The sequence below is a fragment of the Epinephelus fuscoguttatus genome, linkage group LG10 (assembly GCF_011397635.1).
Source record: "Epinephelus fuscoguttatus linkage group LG10, E.fuscoguttatus.final_Chr_v1".
In the NCBI taxonomy this organism is placed as follows: Eukaryota; Metazoa; Chordata; class Actinopteri; order Perciformes; family Serranidae; genus Epinephelus; species Epinephelus fuscoguttatus.
Window position 1 is genome coordinate 32328011 of NC_064761.1, and position 26099 is coordinate 32354109.

At 42.4% G+C, this 26099-nt stretch overlaps 1 protein-coding gene across 11 annotated transcripts in view; it reads left to right on the top strand.

Moving 5' to 3' along the window:
* celf5a (cugbp, Elav-like family member 5a) overlaps positions 1–26099 on the top strand; it is a 227345-nt gene that overhangs the window by 6284 nt on the left and 194962 nt on the right. For 10 of the 11 annotated variants that reach the window (XM_049587977.1, XM_049587979.1, XM_049587982.1 and 7 more), the window contains exon 2: positions 16508–16590. In XM_049587977.1, the coding sequence (XP_049443934.1) occupies positions 16508–16590 (83 nt within the window). Of the gene's footprint in view, positions 1–11236; positions 11440–16507; positions 16591–26099 lie in introns of those variants that run through there. The other variant, XM_049587986.1, reaches the window with a different exon arrangement.

The following is a 26099-nucleotide window of genomic DNA, read 5'->3' on the forward strand; positions in this document are numbered from 1 at the left end:
TTTCGCCACCTTAACTTTTGTCCTTGTCCCACCGTGTTTCCCCCTGATGCTGCCGGGCACCGTTAAACTATGAAAGCAACCAGGCACGTATCATGCCGACGTTAAAGGGCGTCTATTTTCCTATCCTAAGCGCCGGATTTTGACAACTTCGGAGTGAGACCAGGCTCACCAAGCAGCAACTTCCAGGGCTGAATAATGAAGCCAACACAGAGGTGACAAAAACTGCAGTTCTATGAACGCCCACTTGAGGCTGGCTCCGAAGGCCAGTCAGTCCTCACAGAACCCCATGTTAAAATGCCCAACTATACGGCAGGTATAAACATTACAGACTAATTTCAACACTCATGACAACTGTATGTGGAGGCTGAATTTTTATGACTCATCCGTTTACATTTTATTAAGGCTTAGAGTTATGCATAATTGAGGGCAGGACGCTTTAAATGATAGGCTGTCTGTCGATAGTGTCTTCTGCCTCTCAGTCAGATCCACCCTTTGTTCCTCCATGCCCAAATATGGTCACTTTTGGCTCCAAAAGATGGCAATGGCTGAAATGATGATGTCACGGTAGCTTTACCCATTATTTTTAGAGTCTATGGGGGTAACACACCTACTTTTAAACATTATGAAAGACTTAAATATCAACTGATTTTTGGATATTCACAAATATCGCATCACCGACCTTTTTGAGAAGGTGGTTGAAGGAGTGAAAGAGGGAGGCTGTGTTCACACAGCCCAACAAGTCTGCCACCAGTGACAACAGCCATTTAAACTTTTCCATATTTTGACGCGATTAACAACATGTTAGGGCACGTTAATAGGAATATGAGTGACTGCACGGAAATGGGAATATTAGGGGAATATTCATTTTCATTAGCCATTTAAACAGCTTAATGGGAATGTTTTCTTTTTCAGAATAAGGGCAAATCTGGAATATTTTGTCCATGTAAACATAGTCAGTGTCATGTTTGAAGGGATGATTATAATGGCATGGGTGTTAAAGGTTTAAGACACTTAAAAATCTGGAATTTAATTCATTTGTTATTCTGTCGTAGCGTTTGCTTCTGCTTCTGAGAGTTTGTTGATACAAATGTCTCAGTAATATAGTTGTTGCTCTTATATAATAGTGTTGTAAATTCATCCTAATGCTTTTCAAATAGTGTTTTAAAAAAGAGCAAACGATCTATTACAAATTTATTCTAGAAATATTTTAATATAGCAAGAAAGGAGGTAGATTAATTTTTAATTGTTAGGAAACTTAATTCTGTCCTTTTATTACTGTCCTAACAGGACTTTGGGTTGAATTATTTTTGGTATCTTTTAGGTCACATTTCTCTTCTAAAGGTAGACTCTGTAGAGGCGCATTGCCTCCTTGTTCATGCACAAAGGTCACAGCTATTTCCTTAGTCTAAATAGAGGGATAGAAGCCTATCTATTTTGTATGGGTAGCTTAGCAGAGAGTGCCATTGCCTACAGAGCAGAGTGTACTCTATGACGGGGGGGTTATAAAGGCACAGAGGGAGAAAAAAAGGAGGGATCGAGGGAGGAGGGGGTTGGTGGTTTCTGTTAGAATAGCATGAGCTCTTTAATGTTGTGTTTGAGCCTGGCTGGGCACAGATTCATTTTAGATGGAAAATGAAATAACAAGGGAGAGGGGAGAGAGGAGATTTTAATGCAATGTTTTGTGATAATCCCTCTCCATTTTGGAATGGTTCAGGAGAACTCATGCGATAAAGCCTTGTACAAGCCTGGAAAATAATAAGTTATTTGTCTTGCCTTATAGTACTGTGCCCTTGGAGGGCTCGCTAACCCCCATGTTTTGGCCAAAAAACAATCACAGATTAGTCAAGCTGTCACATCTCTCTGATTGCCAAATGGTTGAGCCCTTGATGCGGGTGTGAATGAACAATGCATAAATGTCGTACATGTATCTGCCGGAGAGTGCACGCGAACACAGAGCCACGCGGATGTGACTTAGCACTGTCACTCGACCGAATTGGACAGGGAGGATGGCACATGTATGCAGCGGGGCCCACAAGGCAAATGACAGACAGACACATGGGTGCAGAACAATGGATGAATGGACAGATGGATAAGTGGAGGGGGAAAGATGAAGTGTTTGTCAGAGATGCAGAAACAAATAGTTGCTTTTATCCCAAGGCAGTGGGAGAGGGGAGTGATGGCTCAGCTCGGAGACACGGAGGATCCCTCTGACAGGTTGAGAGCTGTTTGGATACCGGAGGGCGGGGCGGATGGAGGGTGGAGGAGGAGGAGCAGAGGCCAAGTTTGGCAGATGTATAAAATAATCACTTGAAAGCTGTTAACATGAGAAAATCCCTCTAGTAACACTGGTAATACTTATTCCAATATTACTACTGCTGCTGCTGCTGCTGCTGTGCAAATACCACAACCTCTAACACAGGTCTTTTTGCAATTTACTGTTTTATGGCTATTCTGATTCCTAAATTACAAATGTAAGCAACAATAAAAATGCTTGTATTTGCTGTAACAACACACTAAAATATTGAAAATTAACAACATAGATAATACACTCCTAAATGGCAATTCTGACATGACAGCACTATCCTACAGATATTAAGCAATCCCCAACTTGTGATGAAGACACATTTTAGATTGGAAAATGTCTATGAATGTTCAGGTCCGTGAGGGATGTGTGAAGATACATGCTGCTCAGCACGGTTATAAATAGAAATTCTGTGGTATTTCCGAAAATAGGTTAAGCTGCCATCGCTGCACTGCTGGCATGACATCACTGATTGCCTGCCAGCCTCCCCCAAAAGGCTGCTCCCATACTGTGCTCAAAAAGAGGGAGAGAATGAGGGAGAGACAGAGAGGGAGCATCTGTGGGCGACTGTAGGGCCATGTCCCCTTCGTTTCCAGCATCCCTCTTCTCTCCCTCTCCTCGCGCCCCATCCCTTCCATCACGCAGCCATCTCTCCCCTCACTCCTTCCATCTATCTTTTCCCGCTGAAGCAGCGACGCTGTAGCTAACAGTCTCTGTGCTTTATCGCCAGAGACACAAACTGGTCGGGGGCTTTGTACTGGAGATGTATCACATCCACATTTTTTAGTGTGATACAAGCAAATTGTGTGCCAAATAGTGCGGAAGACACGGATGAAAGATGGAATTTGTGTTTCCCTTTTGATGATCAAATGTTAATGTGGTTGAATGAGCAGTGTGTGCGGACTTTGTGCGTTCCAACATGGCACCCATTCTGTGGTTCACTATTCAACGGTAGATCTGGCTTAATTAAAAAAGACTACTCAAATTAATTAATGGCTGATGGGTTCTCATATCTGTTTTGTGTGCTCTTTGGGTCCACTTCAGAGTCCTTTCTTTACCATAGATAGATAGATAGATAGATAGATAGATAGATTTCTTATTTGTTTTTGGTCATTAACAGAACAATATTTTCGTGAATCCTCTGGGCTCAATGTGGTAACTAGGAAATATACGTCAATGCAATTAACACCCTGGTCCCTGCTTGTTAGTCAGACCATTAGTGTCACTTATTACTCTTCTCCAGCTCAGTGGTGACACAAGATAAATAAATAGAGAAAGAAAGCTGGGACAAGTACACAAAGTCATCTTTATTTGCCATGCAGGTTATAATTGTAATAGAAAGTAATATGTGCTTGGAAAACAGCATGCTGTGCTCCATTCAGTACATGCATGAAATGGAAAGAACAACTTTGAAAAGCAGAGTACTCACTGCAGGTTTGGTTATAAAGATGTGCAAGTAATGATTCTTTCCAATGTGGCCTGTGTAGAGCAGTTACAGCTGGGTATTTGTTCTTGATACCTTAAAGGTACTCAGTTAACCCAGACTCAGTTAACCCAGTACCAGATAGATTGGAAATGTCACCACCAAACAAACAATACATGCATTTGAGGTGGGGTCTTATTCCGCACTGTCTTGACTCCCTGCTGGATCAGCAAGCTTTCTGTTACTGCCCTCTCCGAAGTTGCTCTCCTCGGTGAATGATCAGTTCAATGTTTTCCCGGTTAGCAGCAGCGGCTAACATCCGACACTGAGCTGTTAAACAGTTCCAACAAGCTTACACCAACACTGATTTTTTTTCTTTACTCTCTAAAAAATAATCCACTGGTTGAAAATTAAGGTAACAATTTGCATGCATCCTTTTAAGTAGTTCTACCTCTGGCATTACTGAGTAAATCCTACCCTTTATAATCTGACAGATTCATTTAGTTTAGTATAACCAACATGATTTGAATAAATGAATGAATGAACTTTATTTATATAGCACCTTTCATACACAGAGACAAACGGCAAAGAAATAAAACCATACAATTATACAACACTCATCCGAGGAGAAATGAGAAGAATTAATGAATTAATTAACCAATCAATCAATTCTAACGGTGGTGGCACGGTGGTGCAGTTGTTAGCATTGTCACCTCACAGCAAGAGGGTTCCGAGCGGAGTTTATGTTCTCCCCGTGCCATCGTGGGTTTTCTCCAGGTACTCCAGCTTCCTCCCACAATCCAAAGACATGCAGGTTAATAGGTGACTCTAAACTGGCCGTAGGTGTGAATGTGAGAAGAGAATATTAAAAATATTAAAACAGATAACTGCTAGTTAAAGGCTATATTGAAAATATATGTTTTGAGTTGTTGTTTAAAACTGTCCACTGAGCCAGCAAGTCTAATATTAAAAGGCAAAGTGTTCCATATTTTTGGGACATAGTTGCTAAAAGAAACATCCCTGAAGTTTTTTGTACTGACATTAGGAACAGTTAAAAGAGCAGCTGTGGAGGATCTCAGGGTTCACGGAGGGACAGAAGGTGATAGAAAATCTATGATATAGGAGGAGGCGATGCCATTAAGAGCCTTAAAAACCAATAGAGGGATTTCGAAATTAATTCTAAAAGATACTAAAATAAGTTGTCAGCTGGCTAAAACAATTCAGTGTAACAAATGTAATTTTTTTTTGTACTGGAAAACTTCTTAATCTTAAGCGTTATCCACTGACCCCATGAATCATTTTTTTTGAGTGTATTGTTACACGCGTTAATAACTGTTAGGTGACGTTAGCTGTGTGATGCTAACATTAGCCCTGTCAGTGTGTGTGTGTGTGTGTGTGTGTGTGTGTGTGTGTGTGTGTGTGTGTGTGTGGCCAGGCAGACTCTCACAACTGTCCCTGACGCAGAGCTCACACTCTGGCAGCAGCTTCAGCCCACACATACAGTCTGTGGTGTGGTGAAGTCGAGCACGGTGTGTTTGACTAAGTTGGCAGCTCAGCGTGCCAAGATGCCACCAAAACGTTTGCCACCTTATTCAAATCATGGGTGAAATGAAGTACTCTGTCAGTATTGGTATCATTTTAAGGCTACTGGTATCGTAATTTTTAAACGATACCCAGTTCTAATTGCAGTATATGAAGAGGAAAGCATGTGTGTGCAGGTAGTGTTTTTCCCGTCTCCTCACATGTCTCTCTTCCTTATTCCTCCTTCAATCACTCCATCCAAGCATCCTCTGGGCCTTTGAAGTGCAGTCTTTAAAGGTATCTTTTAATTTGTAAAATCAAAGTGACTGAAAACCTGATCCGTCTCTTAGTCCGCAGTCAGTTTGCAGCTGCCAGTCATCTGTGATTGTGGCTTTGCTATGATCAATTGATCCATCTCAAAGGTTTAAATGCCTTTCACCTTTCAAAAGAGGAGCATTGTTAGGAATATTGCATCAAATGTGTCAATCAGGTACATTAAATGAAGGCTTTGCATCAGTGGGAGCACAGGGCATTGTGTTGTGCTATACACAGCAGCAGGCACTGGGTGTGAGCCAAGTGAAAGTGATTTTATTATTTCCTTTTGCCTGGTCCTGTTTGTTTTTCCAAGAGGTTGTTATGGTACATGAAGAGGAGGAAATGCAGTTTTCTGATTTTGACTGTAGGGTGCAGGGGGGGCTTGAGGAAACTTCTATTGATTTCTGTGTAAATCCCCTGGCCGGAGCAGACTTGGCTGCGGGAGGGAGGCAGGGACGACGGGCTGGAGAGACGGGACTTGGCAGGTAAACTCTTGTTGCCCTCCCAGAAGTAACACGGCAGGAGGCAGTAAGTGTGAACCTACACATTATTTACAGCTCTGTGAAACTCCATCCATTAACAGTGTCAATTAGCTCTCTCATCAGGGATGCAGGCCACTAGATGTATTTATAGATCGGGCCCTGGCTTTAATAGCAGAAGAGGGATGAAGTGCACAGACAGTCTACAAAAGCCAAGGCTCACTTTAAAGACTACAGTATGGTGGAGGATGCCAAAGTGCCATATCCTAAGTGTTATCCAGAACTACATATTGAAAGAGTTCTGGCCAACTTGGGAACGGGCGGCCAGTTGCAATCTATCGCGTCACCTCTGGAAACTGCACTTACCGCCAAACAGCATTATCTCAGGAACTTTATCAGGAACCAGTTGGAACTGTATTACTCTTTACAGCCGTCCTAATGCTGCTACACATACAGTATATAGCCCCATGTCAGCTTTTGAGAGAAATACTCTGCAGCTGGATTATATATGAAGAAGCACTTGTGCCCTGAAAGAACTATTTAACCTCAGAGCCACACAATAGACTGTGAGTGCGAAGGTGTCAAAGTCCATCTCTCTTCATTGTTATGATGGCTTCTTTGCCCCAGTAATGATCCTGAAACATACACAGAGCCTTTCAGTGAGAATTTATTGCATTTGTCACACTCATTAGGCAATGCACGCCACACCATTAGACGTGCATGTATATGTCCTGTAAATGCACGCTTTCACACACGCACGCAGGCAGTCCTTGGGGATGTGCTGCCTATGGATCTGTTTGACTGCTGCTCGGAGGGTAGTGTAGTCTATGTGAGCGAGTAGCAACAAATCAATGGCTGAGGTCTCCTACTCAGGGGTCAGAGAGGATACGAGGGAGGGTCCAGGGACTATTTCTTGCCCTCATGATGGACATCGATGCTCCTCAGTGCTCTGCAACGCTCATCCTCCCCCAGCCATTGCTCAAGGTGAAGGGATGATGGGAGGGGTAGTGAAAGGAGAAATGGAGGAGGATTTGGAGCTGGATGTAGCAGAGATGAAGGGATGGAGTGATTGATGAAGGAGTGATGGAAGAGTGTAGTCAGCTTCAGGATCATGAGATGGTGACTGAGCACAGGCGCTGGCTCCCTTTAAGGTGGCTGTCTGACTTAATTAAGGTTTACAGGTTACGCTAGGCTACTGCTTATATTACAGTGCTCATTACAAGCCCATTAGGCCTGGGCAGAGAAAATATTGTTGTCAGAACAATGAGTGAGAGCATTTTGGAAAGTCCCTGCCAAGTCCATGCTCCAGCTCTTCTTTATTATACCTCTCTGTCTGTCCTCCCTCAGTCTGTCCTCCCTCTCCCTGAACAGTGGCGTGATTGTTTGAGTGTGTGAACAGATCGAGGATCTTTTTTTTTCAAAGGTGGGGGAGTGATTATATGAGTTAAAAGCTTCTCCGAGACCAGACTGATTACCCCCCTCACGGTCAATCTGCGCCACTGAGCCTCCTGCCTCCCTGGCTGGCAATGATTCAGGTCATAATCACATTGTATCAGTGCTGATGATGTGTGTTTCAGCTTCCGACCCCACTGAAAGGCTATCAGTTCCCCCAGAGCCCCACATGGCAGTAAATGAAGTAAGCAAGTAGTCTACCCACAGTGATAGCATTTTCCAAAGAGTGCAAATGATGTGTGAGGGAGCAGGCGAGGCTGTTGCCAGGACTGGCTCTGTTTCTGCTACCTTCACACTTTCTGGCCAAGGAAATGCCACATTGGGAGCAAGTTCACACTTTTTCAGAACACAGGGGCAGTTTGGCTCCTCTAGGGGGAAGGAGATGGAGAAAAGGGAGCTAAAAGGCGGATTGAAAAGAGAGATGTTGTGGTTTGAACCAAACCAGTCTCCTTAGAATTGCATTTATATCTGACGGTCCTGCGGTACACGATTTATGCCCAGTGCCAATTCTAACATGTTCATGTTGAGCTCCTGCAGTTGACGTCACTGCCTGTAGCTGTCAGTTGCACAAATGAATTTCTTTTTGGTCCTACTAGCATACAGATGGATGATAGACCAACATGAAGTGTCTTAGTGTGGAGTCAGGCCAATACTAGCCTCCAGACCAGCTTCAATGCTCCTATATTTATACAGTACAGGCCAAAAGTTTGGACACACCTTCTCATTCAATGCGTTTTCTTTATTTTCATGACTATTTACATTGTAGATTCTCACTGAAGGCATCAAAACTATGAATGAACACATGTGGAGTTATGTACTTAACAAAAAAAGGTGAAATAACTGAAAACATGTTTTATATTCTAGTTTCTTCAAAATAGCCACTCTTTGCTCTGATTACTGCTTTGCACACTCTTGGCATTCTCTCCATGAGCTTCAAGAGGTAGTCACCTGAAATGGTTTTCCAACAGTCTTGAAGGAGTTCCCAGAGGTGTTTAGCACTTGTTGGCCCCTTTGCCTTCACTCTGCGGTCCAGCTCACCCCAAACCATCTCGATTGGGTTCAGGTCCGGTGACTGTGGAGGCCAGGTCATCTGCCGCAGCACTCCATCACTCTCCTTCTTGGTCAAATAGCCCTTACACAGCCTGGAGGTGTGTTTGGGGTCATTGTCCTGTTGAAAATAAATGATCGTCCAACTAAGCAAACCGGATGGGATGGCATGTCGCTGCAGGATGCTGTGGTAGCCATGCTGGTTCAGTGTGCCTTCAATTTTGAATAAATCCCCAACAGTGTCACCAGCAAAACACCCCACACCATCACACCTCCTCCTCCATGCTTCACAGTGGGAACCAGGCATGTGGAATCCATCCGTCACCTTTTCTGCGTCTCACAAAGACACGGCGGTTGGAACCAAAGATCTCAAATTTGGACTCATCAGACCAAAGCACAGATTTCCACTGGTCTAATGTCCATTCCTTGTGTTTCTTGGCCCAAACAAATCTCTTCTGCTTGTTGCCTCTCCTTAGCAGTGGTTTCCTAGCAGCTATTTGACCATGAAGGCCTGATTCGCGCAGTCTCCTCTTAACAGTTGTTCTCGAGATCGGTCTGCTGCTAGAAATCTGTGTGGCATTCATCTGGTCTCTGATCTGAGCTGCTGTTAACTTGCGATTTCTGAGGCTGGTGACTTGGATGAACTTATCCTCAGAAGCAGAGGTGACTCTTGGTCTTCCTTTCCTGGGTCGGTCCTCATTTGTGCCAGTTTCGTTGTAGCGCTCGATGGTTTTTGCGACTCCACTTGGGGACACATTTAAAGTTTTTGCAATTTTCCGGACTGACTGACCTTCATTTCTTAAAGTAATGATGGCCACTCGTTTTTCTTTAGTTAGCTGATTGGTTCTTGCCATAATATGAATTTTAACAGTTGTCCAATAGGGCTGTCGGCTGTGTATTAACCTGATTTCTGCACAACACAACTGATGGTCCCAACCCCATTGATAAAGCAAGAAATTCCACTCATTAACCCTGATAAGGCACACCTGTGAAGTGGAAACCATTTCAGGTGACTACCTCTTGAAGCTCATGGAGAGAATGCCAAGAGTGTGCAAAGCAGTAATCAGAGCAAAGAGTGGCTATTTTGAAGAAACTAGAATATAAAACATGTTTTCAGTTATTTCACCTTTTTTTGTTAAGTACATAACTCCACATGTGTTCATTCATAGTTTTGATGCCTTCAGTGAGAATCTACAATGTAAATAGTCATGAAAATAAAGAAAACGCATTGAATGAGAAGGTGTGTCCAAACTTTTGGCCTGTACTGTATGTACAACCTTTATTCATCACATTGAGATCAGGATTTTTGTGCAAGAGAGACCTAAGTATGGCAGATAGAAAGAAAAGCAAACATAGCCAGACTCAGCCCAAACGCACAAATAGCATAAATTACAATCACAGACATCTTGAAATAGATTTGAAGACAAAAGTTTATATCATTTGGTCTTATGGAGATGGTGGTGGAGAGAATTATCTGGCATGCTGGTACAAAATCTTCCAGAGGTGTTCAACTGGTGACTATAAAGCATTTTATTCACGTCATTATCATATTCACAAAGCCATTCAGTGAGCCCTGGTGCACAGAAGCATCAGCTTTGGATATGTTTCTTCACTCTTTTATTCAGTCTTTCCTTTAATTTGTCCCCTTATGTATATAAATATTCATTAACTGCTGAAATAGTTTTATGCAAAATGTTATCAAAGAAAATTTCAACACCTGGAAGAAAACTGTGACATTACAAGAGTAAAATTTGATAAGGATATGGATATGAATAAAGAGCAAAACAAATGAAAAGACCATGTTTTAAGATGGGAGCATATGGAGGTCACAGGGCTTTGCAGAATCAGAATCAGAAATACTTTATTGATTCCCGAGGGGAAATTGTGATTTATTGCATTGGTGCTGATGTAAAGCAAAGAGAATTATACAAGTGAAAATTAGAAGTATAAAGTATGAAGTATGTAAAAATATTATGCTAGAATCTTAACATATCTGTAAAAATTAAATGAATATATAAATGATGAATAATGTACTCAGTATGTTGAATGTTTAAAACAAATTGTAATATGTGCCTCATGCTGCACTACAATGTATAAAACTGATATGTAAAGTTTAGAAATATATGTAAAATGCTACAATGTACAATACAGTGGATGCAAGTAGATACATGAGTAGAAATAAGAATAAGAAATATATTTCAAAAGATTAATTGAAATTTCAGATTCCATAGGTTATCACAAGCACTTGGTTTGTAAAAGGCTTACTATGAGTTGGTAAATGTAATCGACACTTTAAAGCTGCTAATTGATATGCAACAAATAAATTTATTTCACACAAGACTGCATGTGTCATTATGTATTCGTTTTAATAATTATTTTAATGATTTATTTATTTAGTAACATGATATAAACATTCCAGTGGTCAGCTTTGCATAAACTCTAAAACAGTTAGCTAACAGGCAATACTGCTGTTTTACCACAACTTAACTGGTAACTCTTAACATGGCCTGCTTGCTTGCAAGAGAGAAACAAAATTGTATTAATCTTAAAAATCATTGTTATCATGTATCTGTTCTGTTTTCCAGTGTAAAATGTAATTATTTAGCTTTGCAATATAGTAAATTCAAAGTCGACATTTTTGCCAATAAAGTTAATTTGAATCAGCCAATCAGGAGACACCTGCGTCCAAGGGTCGCGAGCGCACGCAGCCTCAGCCTAGAACGCAGAAGAGAGGATACCAACTGTAGCTTAACGACGAAAAAACAATGTAAATGTTGATAAAACAAATAGTTTCTACTGTAAATATTTAAAGTAAGACGCTACTTTGTTTGCTAGTTCACGTCTGTGTGCTAAGGAGGACCTGTTCACTAAAATACGTCGTGTGAAGCTCGTCCAAGTTGGTGAGTTATTACAAGATATTAGTAAATAAAAGTACGTCATTAGCTGCAATGCTAAAGGTGGCTAACTGGGTAAAGGGCTAAGAGGGTTGCAGTTAGCTAACTGTGGGGATGCTAATGCTCATTTTAATATGCAACTGCTGTATACGTTTGCTGTTGCTCAGCTGGCTAGTAAACATTAAAGTTTTGTCAGACATATTTTTTTGTAGCATTAGAATTGTGGTTGTAATGTACAAAGAAAAAGACAAAGACCATTTTATTTATCACGTTTCATTTTGGAAAACATCAGTGTATTTTTGAGTCAAAGAAGTTAGTGGAGCGTTGTGTTTATTGTCATCCAGTTAATTAAATTAAAGGTTTTTGTATTGATTGATGTATTATCCCAGAGAATTGATTTTATGCTTATATCCATAGTCCTGTAAGGTCATTTATGAATGACAGTAGGTTTTGGCTGTGATTTATGCAAGATGACTTTATTAGTTTGATTTATGTTGATGGTGAGTCTACCCAGTCAAGGTTATTTTCATATGTGTTACCATTCAGGTCCTGCAATTTGTCTTGTTTCATTCAAATCCACACACTGGATTAGTTGTAGGATTGAATGAGGGACATGAATGTGCTTACAATAGAGGGCAAAATATCAGTAGTTTCAAAACTGGTTTCATAAAGTGCATTGCTTAGGCTATATGCCAGATTTGGAGAAGGCCTGCTGTGTCTGCACTGTCGCTGACCCTTAGCAGCTTTGTACAGAGCCCAGGAACAACATGGTAAAAGGTGTCACTTACCCTGGAGACGAACTAGGCTATGCCTCTTCAGTTGGTGCCTCTAAGGGGAAAACTAAGAGTGTGGATGTTAGTGTTTTCTATATTTTGCTGTAACTGTAAAATTACCTAAGAGCTGAGTTCTATTTTTAAGGTGTGACCATGTCTGAACAATATTTGCAGGGCATAGATTTTGTGAGATTTTTGCAGAGCTGTCTAATATTGACATTCTGTTTGCCAAATAGGTTTCTTAAACAGAGGTGATTGAGGCATGCAGTCTTTTTCATCAGTGTTTGTGTGTGAGAAAGAGGGTGAGCATAGTGAAATTTGATAGGTGCTGTGTGTTCAAATCTGGGTTTAAATTTGTCGCGCTATGCATGAACAATTGTGTGTAAAGTTCCAGTTTTTAAATGTAACTGGTCATGTGACAGCTGGGTAGACAAAGCTGTGTCCCAATTCTGTACTACATTGTGATTTTAAGCAGGTTTTGATTATGTAGTGAATGAAAATACATCAGTTTGCATTCAAAATCAGCTTCATTTTACCAAGTGATGTTTATGGACATTATTGTCCCACTATTCATTGCACAAAGGAGCTTGAGGGGCTGCTCACAGCAGCAGAAAAACTGCATCCTGGCTGATGAGAATATCTCTAGAAACACCTCGGAAAATTAAGTAGTAAATCTTTGGAAAAACATTTTACTCTCTTTTGATGAATTTAAAATTAGTACTGGTGAAGACTTGTATCATTCCTGTTAGTACAAAATAAAAGAAGTATTTAATATGGAATTGGGAACAGTCTGTATGACAAAGGGACAGTTCACCCTGAAATTAAAATCCATGTATTTCCTCTCGTATGTAGTGCTATTTATCAGTCTAAATTGTTGTGGTGTGCATTGCAGAGTATTGGAGGTATTGGTCGTAGAGATGTTTTTCTTCTCTCAAATATTTTCTTTCCACTGAGCTTTACCTTCAAACGGTATCACCACACAGACAGAAGGTTGCATCTACTTTTAGTTCAATGAGCACCACTGAGCTACCTAATGTTACAGTCGAGGTGGATGCCATTAAAGTATACATCTTGCGCTGTCATGAGCATGAGCCTCTCGCCAGTGAGTCGATGCATAGTTTCTACTGTGTGGTGGTATGGTTGGTGGGTGGTAGAAAGAAAATCATTCCTGGTCTGTGGATTATCTTGAACAACCGGGTCATGATTTCTGAAAAGAGACATTGCTGTTGAGATTTTCAAATGAATGTTGCGCTTTGAGCACCACAAGCCGAGTGCCATCAAGTTCCATTATGCTCGAGAAAAGGCAGACATCTCTACAGCTGATATCTCAAACACTTGACAACTCACTCACTAAATTGCATCAAATCGAAATCGTATCATGGCAGACTTTGTAATATCGGCAAATACTGGATGATATTCATGATGGTATCATGATGAAACTGGTGATGTATAGCCCAAATAAATAGCGCTACAGATAAGAGAAAGAATATGTATTTTTGATTTTGGGGTGAACTGTCCCTTTAGTTAAACAAGTGTGCCTGAAACAAGAGGTTCAGCTGTGTGTGTGTTGGAGTATACATGGATTTTATGAATCTGTAAACTTGACAAAACAATTAGCAGAAGATCCTACTCTGCTGCACACACACACTCACACACATACACACAGTTTTGGTAATGGAGAGCCTGGGCTACGGTGAATGTAAATGGCTGCTGTCACCACAGCTATACAGTATCTCCCACTACTCACTCTCGGTCGTTCTCTCTCCGTCTCGCCCACTCACTCTCTCTCTTCCATGTAAGACTCTTTAATTACATGCCAATTCAACACAGTGGAGATGGAGAGACTCAGCCCTATTTCCCAGTACACACACCGCGCACACTTAAAAATATATCATTAAGAGATTGGAGACGAGAGGAGCGGAGTTGGCATTGACAGAGGGAAGAAGTAGGGAATGGAATAGAGAGGGAGGAGGGAAAGGGAGCAAAGAGGAGAGGAGGAATTTCTTCTCTTTGGAGCTGAAATCAATGTGTGAGATAAGGCTGTTTTAGGTTTCTATCAGATGATGCAGAGGATCATCGCCTCACAATGGGAAGGCTTCCCCCATTGCTGTGTCAGCAGGCTCCGATTACAGTGGCTTTTTGTTGTGTTTCAAACAATTTCATCATGCTCCCCCCTCACACTTTTGCACTTGGTATGCAATGCAGCACTGGCAATTTGTACGTGTTTGGATTCCAATTATGGAGTTGTTAAAGCTTTTTCGCCTGTGGCCTGCAAATTCTTATTAAGCCATACATTAAAGAGCACAGAATCACATTTAAATGGAGTTCATGTTTCTCTTTTGTTTGCCAGTGTTGTGGTTGTTATTAATTTATTCTCAATGCCCTATGCATTACACATTAACAAATAAATCGTGTTTGTGATTGTAATGCAAAATGTTTGTTTCTTATTCAGAGATAGGGCCAGCATTTGTCAAGTAAACCAACAACAACAAGCCCAGAGAGAGCAAAAAAAGAGAGAAAAACAACCACCAAAATGGAGCCATTCCCTCCTATTACCCTCAACCATTTGAGAAACAAACAAACAAACAAACAAACAAACCACCCCAACACAACAATGACATTTTAGCAGTCTTGGTATTTCTTTGCGAGCTGACGCAGAAGAGGGATAGGGGATTAGACAGCAGTGTGAGTGATTGAATGATTTGCTCAGTGGCCATTGGAAATCATTAGGTTAGAGGTGCTGGGACAAGGGAGGCTATGGGGAGGGCTGCACCATGACACCAGTGCTATAGTCAGCCACCTCAAAGGTCATGACCCTGGACAGGCACCATCACTATCTGTCTTTCTAATACTGAAAAGCATGTCAGGGTGCAGACTGAATGTCCCAAACAAAAGGTTGTTTGGGACATTCAGTCTGGAGGAGCAGGAGCTTCATAAAATACAGCAGTGAGAATTTAATGGGATTTAAATAAGAGTGGTCGAATGCTTTCTGTGTGTACATGGGCAGGTGTGCAGGCACTTAGACACATGTGCTGACATGTAAGGCTTAGAGTAGCAAGGAAAAGCAGGTTACAGGTCAATCAATGGATCAATGACTGACATGGCTTTTTAACCCCCCTTTTTGATGCAGTTCTGCAGAGGTTACAGTGGAGACATAGCCAGAGTGCAAGGGTTACTGAAACGGATAAAGGCGATACACATGCACAGGCACACAACAAAAATGGATGGTAAAAACTTTGAACGTTGGGTAAAAATGATCTTGTATACACCAAGAAAAACAGATTGGAATATTGTCCGTGTAAAGACACTTAATACATCACCACCCACTGAATACATTTGGCTGTTGAAATGAGATCCAAAATGCAGTGGCTGCTAATAAACCATCTTCATAGTGGCAGAAATATGATGCATGGTAACCCATATGAACCTCATTAATAGAACACAAGCAAATCTATTTATTCAGACAGTCAGGGGGAAAATGATTGCCTCAATACTCCATCTGGTTTCTCTCCATCTCTCGTCCTCCCTTCTCTTCTCCTCTCCTCTTCTCTTTTTTATGTATTCAGTGATTTTGACAGATGTTGTGTGTGTGCATGCATGGCGGCATTCACCCTGGAGAGTTTTAACACCACGTCCTGTTCTCCCTTCTTCTCTGTCAGTATCTCCCTCCTTCCTCCATCCCCACACTGATCCTCATCCCTTCTTCTCTCCTTTCCTACCCCCCAATACTCTCCTGCAGTCCTGTTTCTTTTGTCTCCGCTGCTGTCACAACCATTCAGGGTGGGGACGCTGGCCAGGCTGCTAGGAGCTTTTGACAGGACATGGCACTGGGGATGGGGAGACTGGACAGGCCTGGCAATTCATCCAAAGAATTCTCAGCTCATCTCCTACTTTTTTGTTGTGGTTTTGTTTTTTTCCCCCTCTCCCCTTGCCACCATAGTAAATTGTCCACATGGAACCTGGTGAATTGCACAGATGCCCGTTTTCATTTACTTGCTCTGTTTATTCCAAGAAATGTTTGCAAGGATTTTTGTGTTTCTGCTAACTCGTGAGACCCTATATACAGATCTGGATTCTTAATTGTGTTGATTGCTCATTATTATGAAACAAGCCAAACATCTTTATTTCCTAATGCTTTGTAATTTCATTACTCTCCTAATATTCTCAGCTGATATGTCTCTTAAACTGCTGCATCTTTTTGTAATGTTTTTAAATGTTTCGATTGTTTTTGTTTGTGTAAGTCAGATTTAAAATTTTGTTTTATTCTAATTGAGTTTATATGTGATGTGCCTCTGTCGCAGGTTGTGCATTCCTCACCTACTGCGCCCGAGAGTCGGCCATCAAAGCCCAGAACGCCCTCCATGAACAGAAAACACTGCCAGGGGTAAGTGTCTGTCTCTCTATCTGTCCCTCTCCCCTCCTCCACTCACTCTGTCGCTTCTCTCTCTATGGTGGTCAGCCATGCCATCTGCACCCGGCTGCACACCAGCCGGCATTCTCCTCGTATAGTCCCAGAGATGAAAAACACTTTGGAAAGCAATTCAATCAATAGCTCAGCCTTTTGAAGGCCCGGTTTCAACTTTTCCATGTGTCTGTTCTCCAGGGGACATTGCCAGCATTGATCAGTCCCACTCTGACTCACACTTTTGAGGCAGTACCATAGAGTGACAGTTTTGGAGGGCGGCAAAGCTCTGCATTTCTGGAAAGATGCGATCAACAGAAAATGGTCAGACAGAGCTGAGATTAATGATCTTGAAATAACTTGATAAAGAGAAAATTCTCTACTGCGTGTTCAACTGTGCTTACGGTATTATTATTATGATTATTACGGTATTTAATCACAATTATATAGGGCTGTACTTGACTGAGAATTATGTCAGTTAAATGAGACGTGGCTGTTCAGTACGAATATTTGACAATTCATTCCTTCTTTACCATATAGAGTTTGGTCTGAAAGTTTGGAGGGACATTCAGGGTGATGGTCACATAGTAATAAAAGTAAATTAAAATAAGCCCAGTAAGCAACAACATTTTTTGCCGACACATGCAACATTTTTTGCTTGAAGAAATCTTAGCCCTACAGTTATATTTCTCTCATTGTTTTGGTGTTTGCATTTGTGTGTAAGTATGTGCACCTGTGCATAGCCATATCTGTGTGTGGGAAGCATGTCGGAAAGAGACAGAAGAATGGAGGGGTGGATAGAAGCGGCTCCCCACAGAGGCAGCATGGCTTAACATGGTCAGATCAAGCCAGCACCAGGGAGAAACATCAGTAAAGACCCCCCCCCCCCCCGATCGAAGACAAAGAGCCGGAGAAACCCAGCCAAAAGGCACATGTTTCAGTTAAACATGCAAATGCAACTACCACAAACTTTGAACATTTTTCTGGTGGCTCTCTTGAAAAACAAGTTGTTTCGTTTATTCTGCAAATTAGCCAAGCGCGAGGCTGGAGGGCGTTATTCTCCTACTTTTTCCTCTGCATTTGAATAATAAGACGAAAGACGGAGAAAGGGAAAAAAAAAGTTATTTCACATAATGCCAGGGGATGTGTTCATGAGAGGCTGTGTTCAGCAATGTGTTAAAAAAGGAGGCTTCTCTGATTCTTTTACTGTTTTTGTCCATAGTCAGGCTTTTCAGTGAGTTTCACTCTCACGTCTCATAGTCATTAATAACCCCCCCCCCCCCCCCCAGCTTGGCAGGGCGTCCATAAGGGTTGACCTACCACTGGGATTAAATGGTTGATGTGGCTGCATGTATAAATGAGGGGCATGAGGGCACAGACAGATGCTAACAAGTCTGATGCTCTTGCCTGCACCCCCTCCTTTTCTTAATGTGTTCTGAGAGAAGAGCAGATCTCCAAACCATCTGGGCTCTGAAAGGTTTAACAATCATCTGAATGGAGTGCTGTAAACAACATTACTATAAACAGCATCACTTAATGTTAACACCAAAAAATTTACATTTAATGATTGTACAGCCATGATTCATAGAGAACATTCAGAATTAGCAAACACAGCCTTGCATGTCGCATTTTCTCCACATGAGCTCTGAAAGCTTTTCTGTTTTTTTGCGTGCATAGCCTACACACGTGGTAACTCTGCCTGTATCACTCGTGAGAAATAAAACCCTTATCTTGTACCTTTCAGTCCTGCTTTAGCCCTCCTGCTGACTTCCCCTCTACCCCACCCAGCCCTGTCCACTCCACATCCTCCCGTCTCCCCTCTCTCCCATTGCTCCTCTGCCGCTGCTCTTCCTGAGACAGAGCGTGTCATAGAAATGTAACAGGCAGACGTTGATGGGTGTCAGGCCTCACAGACGAGGCTGCTCTGCTGTTCCCTTCCCTTCAACTTCACTCACACACACACACAAACACCAGTGTTCCAAGGAAACAGTGTGTGCTATAGTACTGGATCCACACATAGCACATGTAGGTACAACAACAGCTACACACTATTGTAGTAGCATGCCAGTGTCCTTAAGCATCCTATATACTCCCTTTTTATACTGATGAACCAACAGCTGAGGAGAGATTTAGTTTCAAAGAATGTTGAATTTAGAGAAAGATACCTTCAGGGTATTTTAAAATAAATGCCACGCTGCATTGGGTTGTGTGTGTTTTTGTATGTGTGTAAAAATATGTTTGTGCATTTGACTACCTCCCGTCGCCTTTCCTGTCCTTCCCTCTTGAGCCTCCCTGCTCCTAAATCTTTTGCGATATGACCCCTGTTGCTTCACTGCTTGATGGTAAGTAGATATGCCAGTTGTTTGTTTGCAAAATCCTGCTTGATATGCAGTTTGCCAGGGGCTATGCTGTAATTAATGTAAACTACAAATTCTCCAGAGATGAGTTATGAGTTATTAACGTCTGCATTTTGTCATTAACCCCTGCATTGCCGCTCTCTCGCAGAGGGCTTGGACTGGTGTGGTTACCCAGTTATCTGTTATTTTAAATGTTGAAATATTAATGTCAGCCACCGAAATCCTGCTGGACTTCACTTGTTGCTAATGAGTAAGAACCATATATGAAAACTGTCCTACCTAACAAGGTTTTCTGAATCTCATGTGGTGCCCTTTGTTGGAACATCGAGCACAAACTAGCCCACCTGTGTACACACATACCAGCATACACACACTTTAGTTTCATGAGGTAGAGTGTTAGGTTTCTTGGGTAAGTCTTTTTGCTGGAAGGCTTGGGTTCATACAGTTGTCTGCTGTAACATCCTTCGGCACACCATTGAATCCCTGATGACTGCAAGAAAAAGTATTTCATATACTGTAAAGCTACAGTTGGTAACTTTTATGAAACTTTTTGTCATATTTGCTGAATTTGTCACTCTAATCCTAAAGAAATGCGTAAGACAGTCTGTAAAAAAATAATGTCCCTCTTCCTCTTCCTAATGCTTCTAATGGCATTTGTTAGATTCTACCTTAACTCACCAAAAACAACCAGTCAGAACCAAGGAGTCTCAAATGCAGCCGTCAATCTTGTCAATCACTGCTCATGAACTGTGGTCGAACTGCCAAATAAGGCGCTGATCAAATACCAATCAAGAGTCTGTTACGGCTTTGCCTGTTTGTCTCCTCAGATGTTTTCAGAAACATATTTTAGTGTACTGTTTAACTGTAAAATGAGGAAGTTGCGTTGGCTGGTGGACAGTGTTTTGTTTCAACTCAACCGTCTCAAACATGGCAACCAGGTCACGAGTTCTCATTTTACAGCTAAACAGTGCACTAAACTATGTTTGTGGAAACATTTTAGGCAAGAAATAGCCAATGCAGTTACCGTATCTTGACTGATATTTAATCAGTGCTGCCTAGTCTGACAGTTTGACCGCAGTTCACAAGCAGTTATTAACATAAATGACAACTATAATAGTGACGTCTCTGCTCCTATTGGTTGTTTTACTTAAGCACTTGTGGTAATTCCATTAGCTGCGCTACAAGGCAATATAATAGGCAGAGGACAAATTCTTTTCCACAGGTTATCAGTTTAATTTAGTGCTGTGTGAATACAAGCTAGTGATAGTTTAAGCAAAATGACATTTATGTTATATAAGTTACCATCTACAGCTTTAAAGTTATAACCCTTAAGATTTCAGTCATGGTTGATTTTGCGTCCCCTTTGGTTACTTTTGGTAATGTAAAGTGAGTTTTAAAATACAGAGTTCAGCTTGAAATTATACTTGTATCAACCACTAGGGCAGCAAATGCTTCTTGAGTGTCTACTCCTGTCAGATATTCAAAAGAAGACAATCAGTTCATATATCTTTATACAGAGCCTCCAAATAAACTGTGGCCTGAAAGGATTAAATATACTAAAGAGCACCACCATGTTGTACCATTTGGTAGTACAGATCTTATGGTCAAATGTTTCTTTGTCTTCTGCACCCCTTTGTTTTGTGCATGGATTATTTTCTTTGATTTGCTTGTGTGTATATAAATCCTCTGCAGGAAAAAACAAAAACTACCATTCAGACAGGCAATTACAGAATGCTAACACACTGGATTTATATCATTGAAAAAATGCCGGCTATGAATTGTTAAAAAATATGTTTTAATATTTAAAATCTTAAGGGTTATAGTCTAAAGGATTGGGTTTCCTTTGTATCAAATGGTGGCTGCATGCTCTGTGTTTGCTTACAGTCAGATACTAGCATGGTGGCACTAGTTGTCACACACACACACACACAAACTCACACAACCCACTGTGCTCTTATTATCAGAAAGAAGCGCTTGTGTTCTTGGATGTTATTATCCATGTCCCCCTGTTACACATTAGCTGCTGAAAGGAACAGTATGGTCTAATGGAAGTGTACTGGACTGGAATATAGATTCCTGCGGTGAAGTGTGATGGGAACCTTGGGGACACGAGTGCCCGACATAAGTTTGGCCACCGAATAGGAGAAGCTCTGACAGTTTACCAGGTGTGTGTTGCTTGGCTCTATTAGCTGTGTATGTTTGTGTGTGCGCAGTAAGCTGGCTTTGCATTGCAGCCAGCCCTATGTAGATACACATAGCGGTGTATAAAGGTGGGAAGAAAAACATGTGCACATGGCAGCTTGCCGTGATCACGCACTGCCCACGACAGGGAGGCTGGGATATTTCATTTGTGTGCTTGTTTGCTGCTAATGGAGATGCACTGCTTTTTCTATTACATAACCATATGAGTGCTTTTGTGTATCTGAATATACTTGCATATGTAACTGTAAAACCTCAAAATCATTTTTTTTCTCTTACCAAGTACAATCTAAGCACCCCCTGATGATGTGGACACTGATTATTCCTTCATGGCATGATTTGTTCTTAAAAATCATACCACAGAAAAACACTGCCAGTCAAGGCCCAGTGGCTGCTTCTACAGCAGTTGGTGTGTGTGCTTGTGAGTGTCACAGCTCTCTACACAAGTCCGCAGGAGATTTACTCCACCCAGCTCAGCATCATGACAAAATCCTGCATCCTTCACACTATCCACCAACCTATCCCCCTCCCTCAATCCCCCACCTCCCCCTCTCCCTCAAACTCTCTGTCCTCTCGCTGCCACTCCTCAAATCCAGCAGATCCAAGAAATAATCTCAGTCGCTGCAGCAAGTCTATTTGCTGTAGCACAGAACAACATGCCACCCTCCCCTTTTTGTCATGCTAGCATTGTGTACAACAGTGATTGTCTTAGAGAGGCAATGGTGGGAATGTGTTTGCTGCATGCATTTACTCTGAGTATTAGTACAGCTCGACCTGGGGGGAGTGTAAGAGGCTGGCAGTGATTCAGGAGGCAGGTTTATGGAAATAGCACCCGCATTAAAAACCCAATGAGAGCAGGGAGAAGATTATGCTCCGGCACACACATGTGGGCTCCTGCAATGTCAACACTCTAAGTAGATCCCCTCCCTCTCAATTGCCTCCGTCTCTGCCTTTCTGTCTCTCCCGCTCTCTCACTTTTGCGCTGTGCCCCGTGCCGCACACGTACCTGTTTGTCTGCTGTGTGAGCGCACATGAATTCCTGTATGTTTGTATACATGTGCGCGTGCACAAATATGCGTTATTGTATGTATGTGCCAGGGCTCAGCTTAGCCATAATAGAATGTATGAGAAGCGAGGAGCAGAGCAGGGGCCTGTGTTGTGGAGAGTAGCCGACCTTGTGCTGTGGAAATGAGGCTGCCGTGCGATGGAGCCATTCCTCGACATGCTGCAAACCTCCTAGCCTTCCACTGGGCTTTGCACACACAGACACACTCAGGCACGGACACAAATATAACATATACACCCATACTTTTGCGTGCATGCTATCCACCTGTTTATCATCTACAGCCAAGCTCACTTGTGTGCCGGCCGAACTGCCGCAAAGACTGAATAATTCAATGCTACACTCTGTGAAGGTTGGCAGAGCATGAGTGTGGTGTATTGTATGATTCTGTGTGTACTGTATGTGGCTGTGTTGAGTGGGCAGGGGTGGGGGTGGGAGTGGGGCGGACTGGTCAGCATGAAGCCAATCGGTGCTGGCAGGATTGGAGGCCTTGTAGTCAGGGAGAGGGGACTCGTTAGAATTAAGCCTTTGGGTAACAGGAGTTTGTGTGCGTGTGTATGTGTATGTGTTCTCAGGAAGATCATTGTGGAGTGGAAGTTAAAACAGACATGGTCAAGGACTTTTCTTTTTTAAAACATTTTCTGCTTTATGAATTAAACAGGGATATGTGTTGTGAATTTAACATGTGAGTTTAAATTAAAATTCTATTGAATCTTTACTGCCCCGCCTATACTATGTTTCTCCTTTTTATATTAGCTAAGGGCATGTCTGACTGTGAACATAAATGTTTTATTTGGGTTTCACTCTTGTAAGATCTCTGTACCTCTGTAATTAAAAAAAACCAACATATAAGTAAGGACCCAGATGTCTGTTAAAGCATTTGAACACCATCCGTTTTCTCATAAAGAAACTTAGCACCAGCTGATCTCAGCACTACAATAAGCTGGATGGCTGCAGCTGATCTCAGCGGCTGCAGGAGGCGGCCTCTGATGTCCGTTTTTTATAACCTTTGTTGATCCATTGAGATGAGAATAAAGAGAGCTTTGTAGATACTGGTACTCTAATGGTTTTATGTCTGTGACCTGGGCTGTCTCTGAACGTATTACCCAAGTCAAATCACTCTGATGAATAGGAGGAGCAGGTGGTGTCATAAAAAGTCTGGAGGTTGGAGGCTGTTGTGCAAGTGTGAGTTGACTTTTTTTTAAGTGTGATGCATACCTATTATAGGTTGCACTGTGGTACACTGGTACGCAGCAATATTACTACAGTGGCAGTAGCAGGTGTGTAAGTGCAACAAAACTAGTTTCTTTAAGTGTGTGTGTGTGTGTGTGTGTGTGTGTGTGTGTGTATTGGAGTGTGCGTCTGCCGTAATGGCATATTGGTGTAATGTACGCACAGTAAAGAGCTGCTGTACCAGAGTACTCCTAAGGGAGCTGAATCCCCACACCCTTAGAACATGCACTTATGCTCACAGACACACACACACACACACACACACACACACACACACACACACACACACACACACACACACCCCTGAAGCAGAAGGGCTTGAAATAGACTAAAACACACAGGGTAACTGCTGGAGCCATCACAATGTTGCTTGTTTTCCACCTTCTGTCTCTCTCTGTCTCGCAGTTGCTCCTCTGGTACCCCTTTAACACACAAACACACACACCTCGCTCCTTTGTTCATCTCGTTTTTCTGTGTGGTAGATTAGCCACATATTTAGAGAAGCCTTCTTCTCCCCAGGGGATTGGCTTCCAAGGGTATTTGGAAAAAAGAGCAGGATCTGCACTCTGCACCTGCCTTTGGAGAATAAACAACACCCATTGAAAATGTGTTTCATCATGAAATTTCATTTCATTTCATACAGTATATACTGTACTACACTGGCATGCGATGGTCTCTCTTAAATTGTTACAAGGAGTGCTACTGTAAAACTGCTCCAAAAAATGCTGCATTTAAAGAATTATTTGTGTGGGAAAAACAGTACATAAGGTATTTGCTGCATTTTTTATTTGTATTACTTTATGCTAATTTATTACAATTTATTACATAAAACACTGCAGTATATAGCAGCAAATCACCTACTAAAATTTCAAAACTTTCATTGAGTTACAGATGACCGTGTTTTGACCCCATCTGTGACATTAGCGCTGATGACATTACAATGCTGCTTCCCCTCCCACTGCTCGGGGCACATCTCGCTAACCGGCTCTTGGGGGGGAGACGTTGCTTGAAATACCAAAATAATCCACAGCACACCCTGCCCGTTAAGCCACTTCACAGTGAGAAGTGTGCTATTTTTTCTGAAGCACAGGTTAGCAAAAAAGCTGAATTATTAATGTTTTTGATATTTTTAGTCTGTTTAACCTATTTCTGGTTGTGGCTGGAGACTGCTCGCCCGCCTGTCTGTGAGATTCAATCATGTGATATGGCTGTGATCTGGGTTATAGAGCTTGGTTTTGTGTGTAATGGGAAAAACTGTGTGTATGTGAGTAGGTAGGTTTGTTTTTGACTTTGAATGTCACTGCCTGTATACTAACGTGTGCTGGTCTGGCTTATTTTGATGCTGTGTAGTTCAGGTGATCTAATGTCAGTTTGGCACTGTGAAACAGTACCAGTGGGGCCGAACCAGATGAGTCTGGTTTTATTTCAGGCCGCCGGGCATGGCAGTGCAGACCCGTGCAAGAGGCAAGGCCCAGATACTGACTGACAATCCATCTATGGGTCCCTGTACAGGCTTGTACAGGTGTGCCACTGCCCGCAGACACAATGAGAAGGAGTGGGAGTGAGCAGAGGGGTGCGCACATGGATGATAAACTGTGCCCCTGAAAAGAAGGGTGTGTATGAGTCTGCGTGTGTGTGTGTCCTTGTGTGTGTATATTGAAAGAGAGAGGAGAAAAGATTAGCTTACAAAAACTTGGTATCCAAACAGACAAGACGGCAGTTTAGGAAGCACAAGCAAGTGTAGCTGAGAACATGTCACTTTACTCAATAATGAAGGGCACACTTAAAACGCATCACCCAATGTGGCTAATCGGAGCTGACATCTCACTGGCTGGACCCTGTGCCTTTGGGAGAGATGGGGGGGTGAGTAAGGAGTGTGTGAGAGATTAGAGCAAGATGAAGTGACAGAATAGCTGAAATATTGAGAAAAGAGGAGAGGAGGAAGAAGGAGGCACAGGGTCATGTTGACAGCTTGAAGTCATACCTTCAGAGTTAAAACAGCCATCCTCTTGTCTGTGTGAGGGTGTATGCATGTTGGTATCTGCACTGTCCACAGACACACAGCATGGGCTGTATATCCGTGGTCAATTGAAAAGGCACACTTGTGTGGTGGAACAAGAGGGAGCTCATTTGTAAGGCAGATCTAGCCGTGCTTTGGTGTAGTGTCCATAGGGGGGGTAAGGGGGCTGCACAGCACGACAGCCAGCATTTGTCAGCAAAAATCAGGACTAATGAAATACAGTACACATGGCTGGAGGGCAAGGAGAGGAATGTGACTGACAGGAGGCATGAGTGGAAACGGCCCGTGGCAGCCCTCCTTCATGGCTACCAGCGCATCAGTCTGCCCCAGCCCCCTTCCCATCCCAGATAAGGGTAGCAGCATGAGGCATAGGGTAGAGGAGAGGAACAGTGTGTGTGAGGGTCCCTGGGGGTAATGACATGGAATACAAGTGTATGGGGAGTGCTAGTGATGGGCCTGCTCATGTGGAAGTGGGTATTTGCATTGCAGAGGAGGGCTGTCAGTAGAGCTCGCTCAGGGAGCCAGTGTCAGGGTGATAGCTAGCGGTGAAGGCTTCTGTCGTCTGCCCTGCAGAATACCAGGACACTGGATATAGCTGAGCTAGCACCAGCAGGATCAA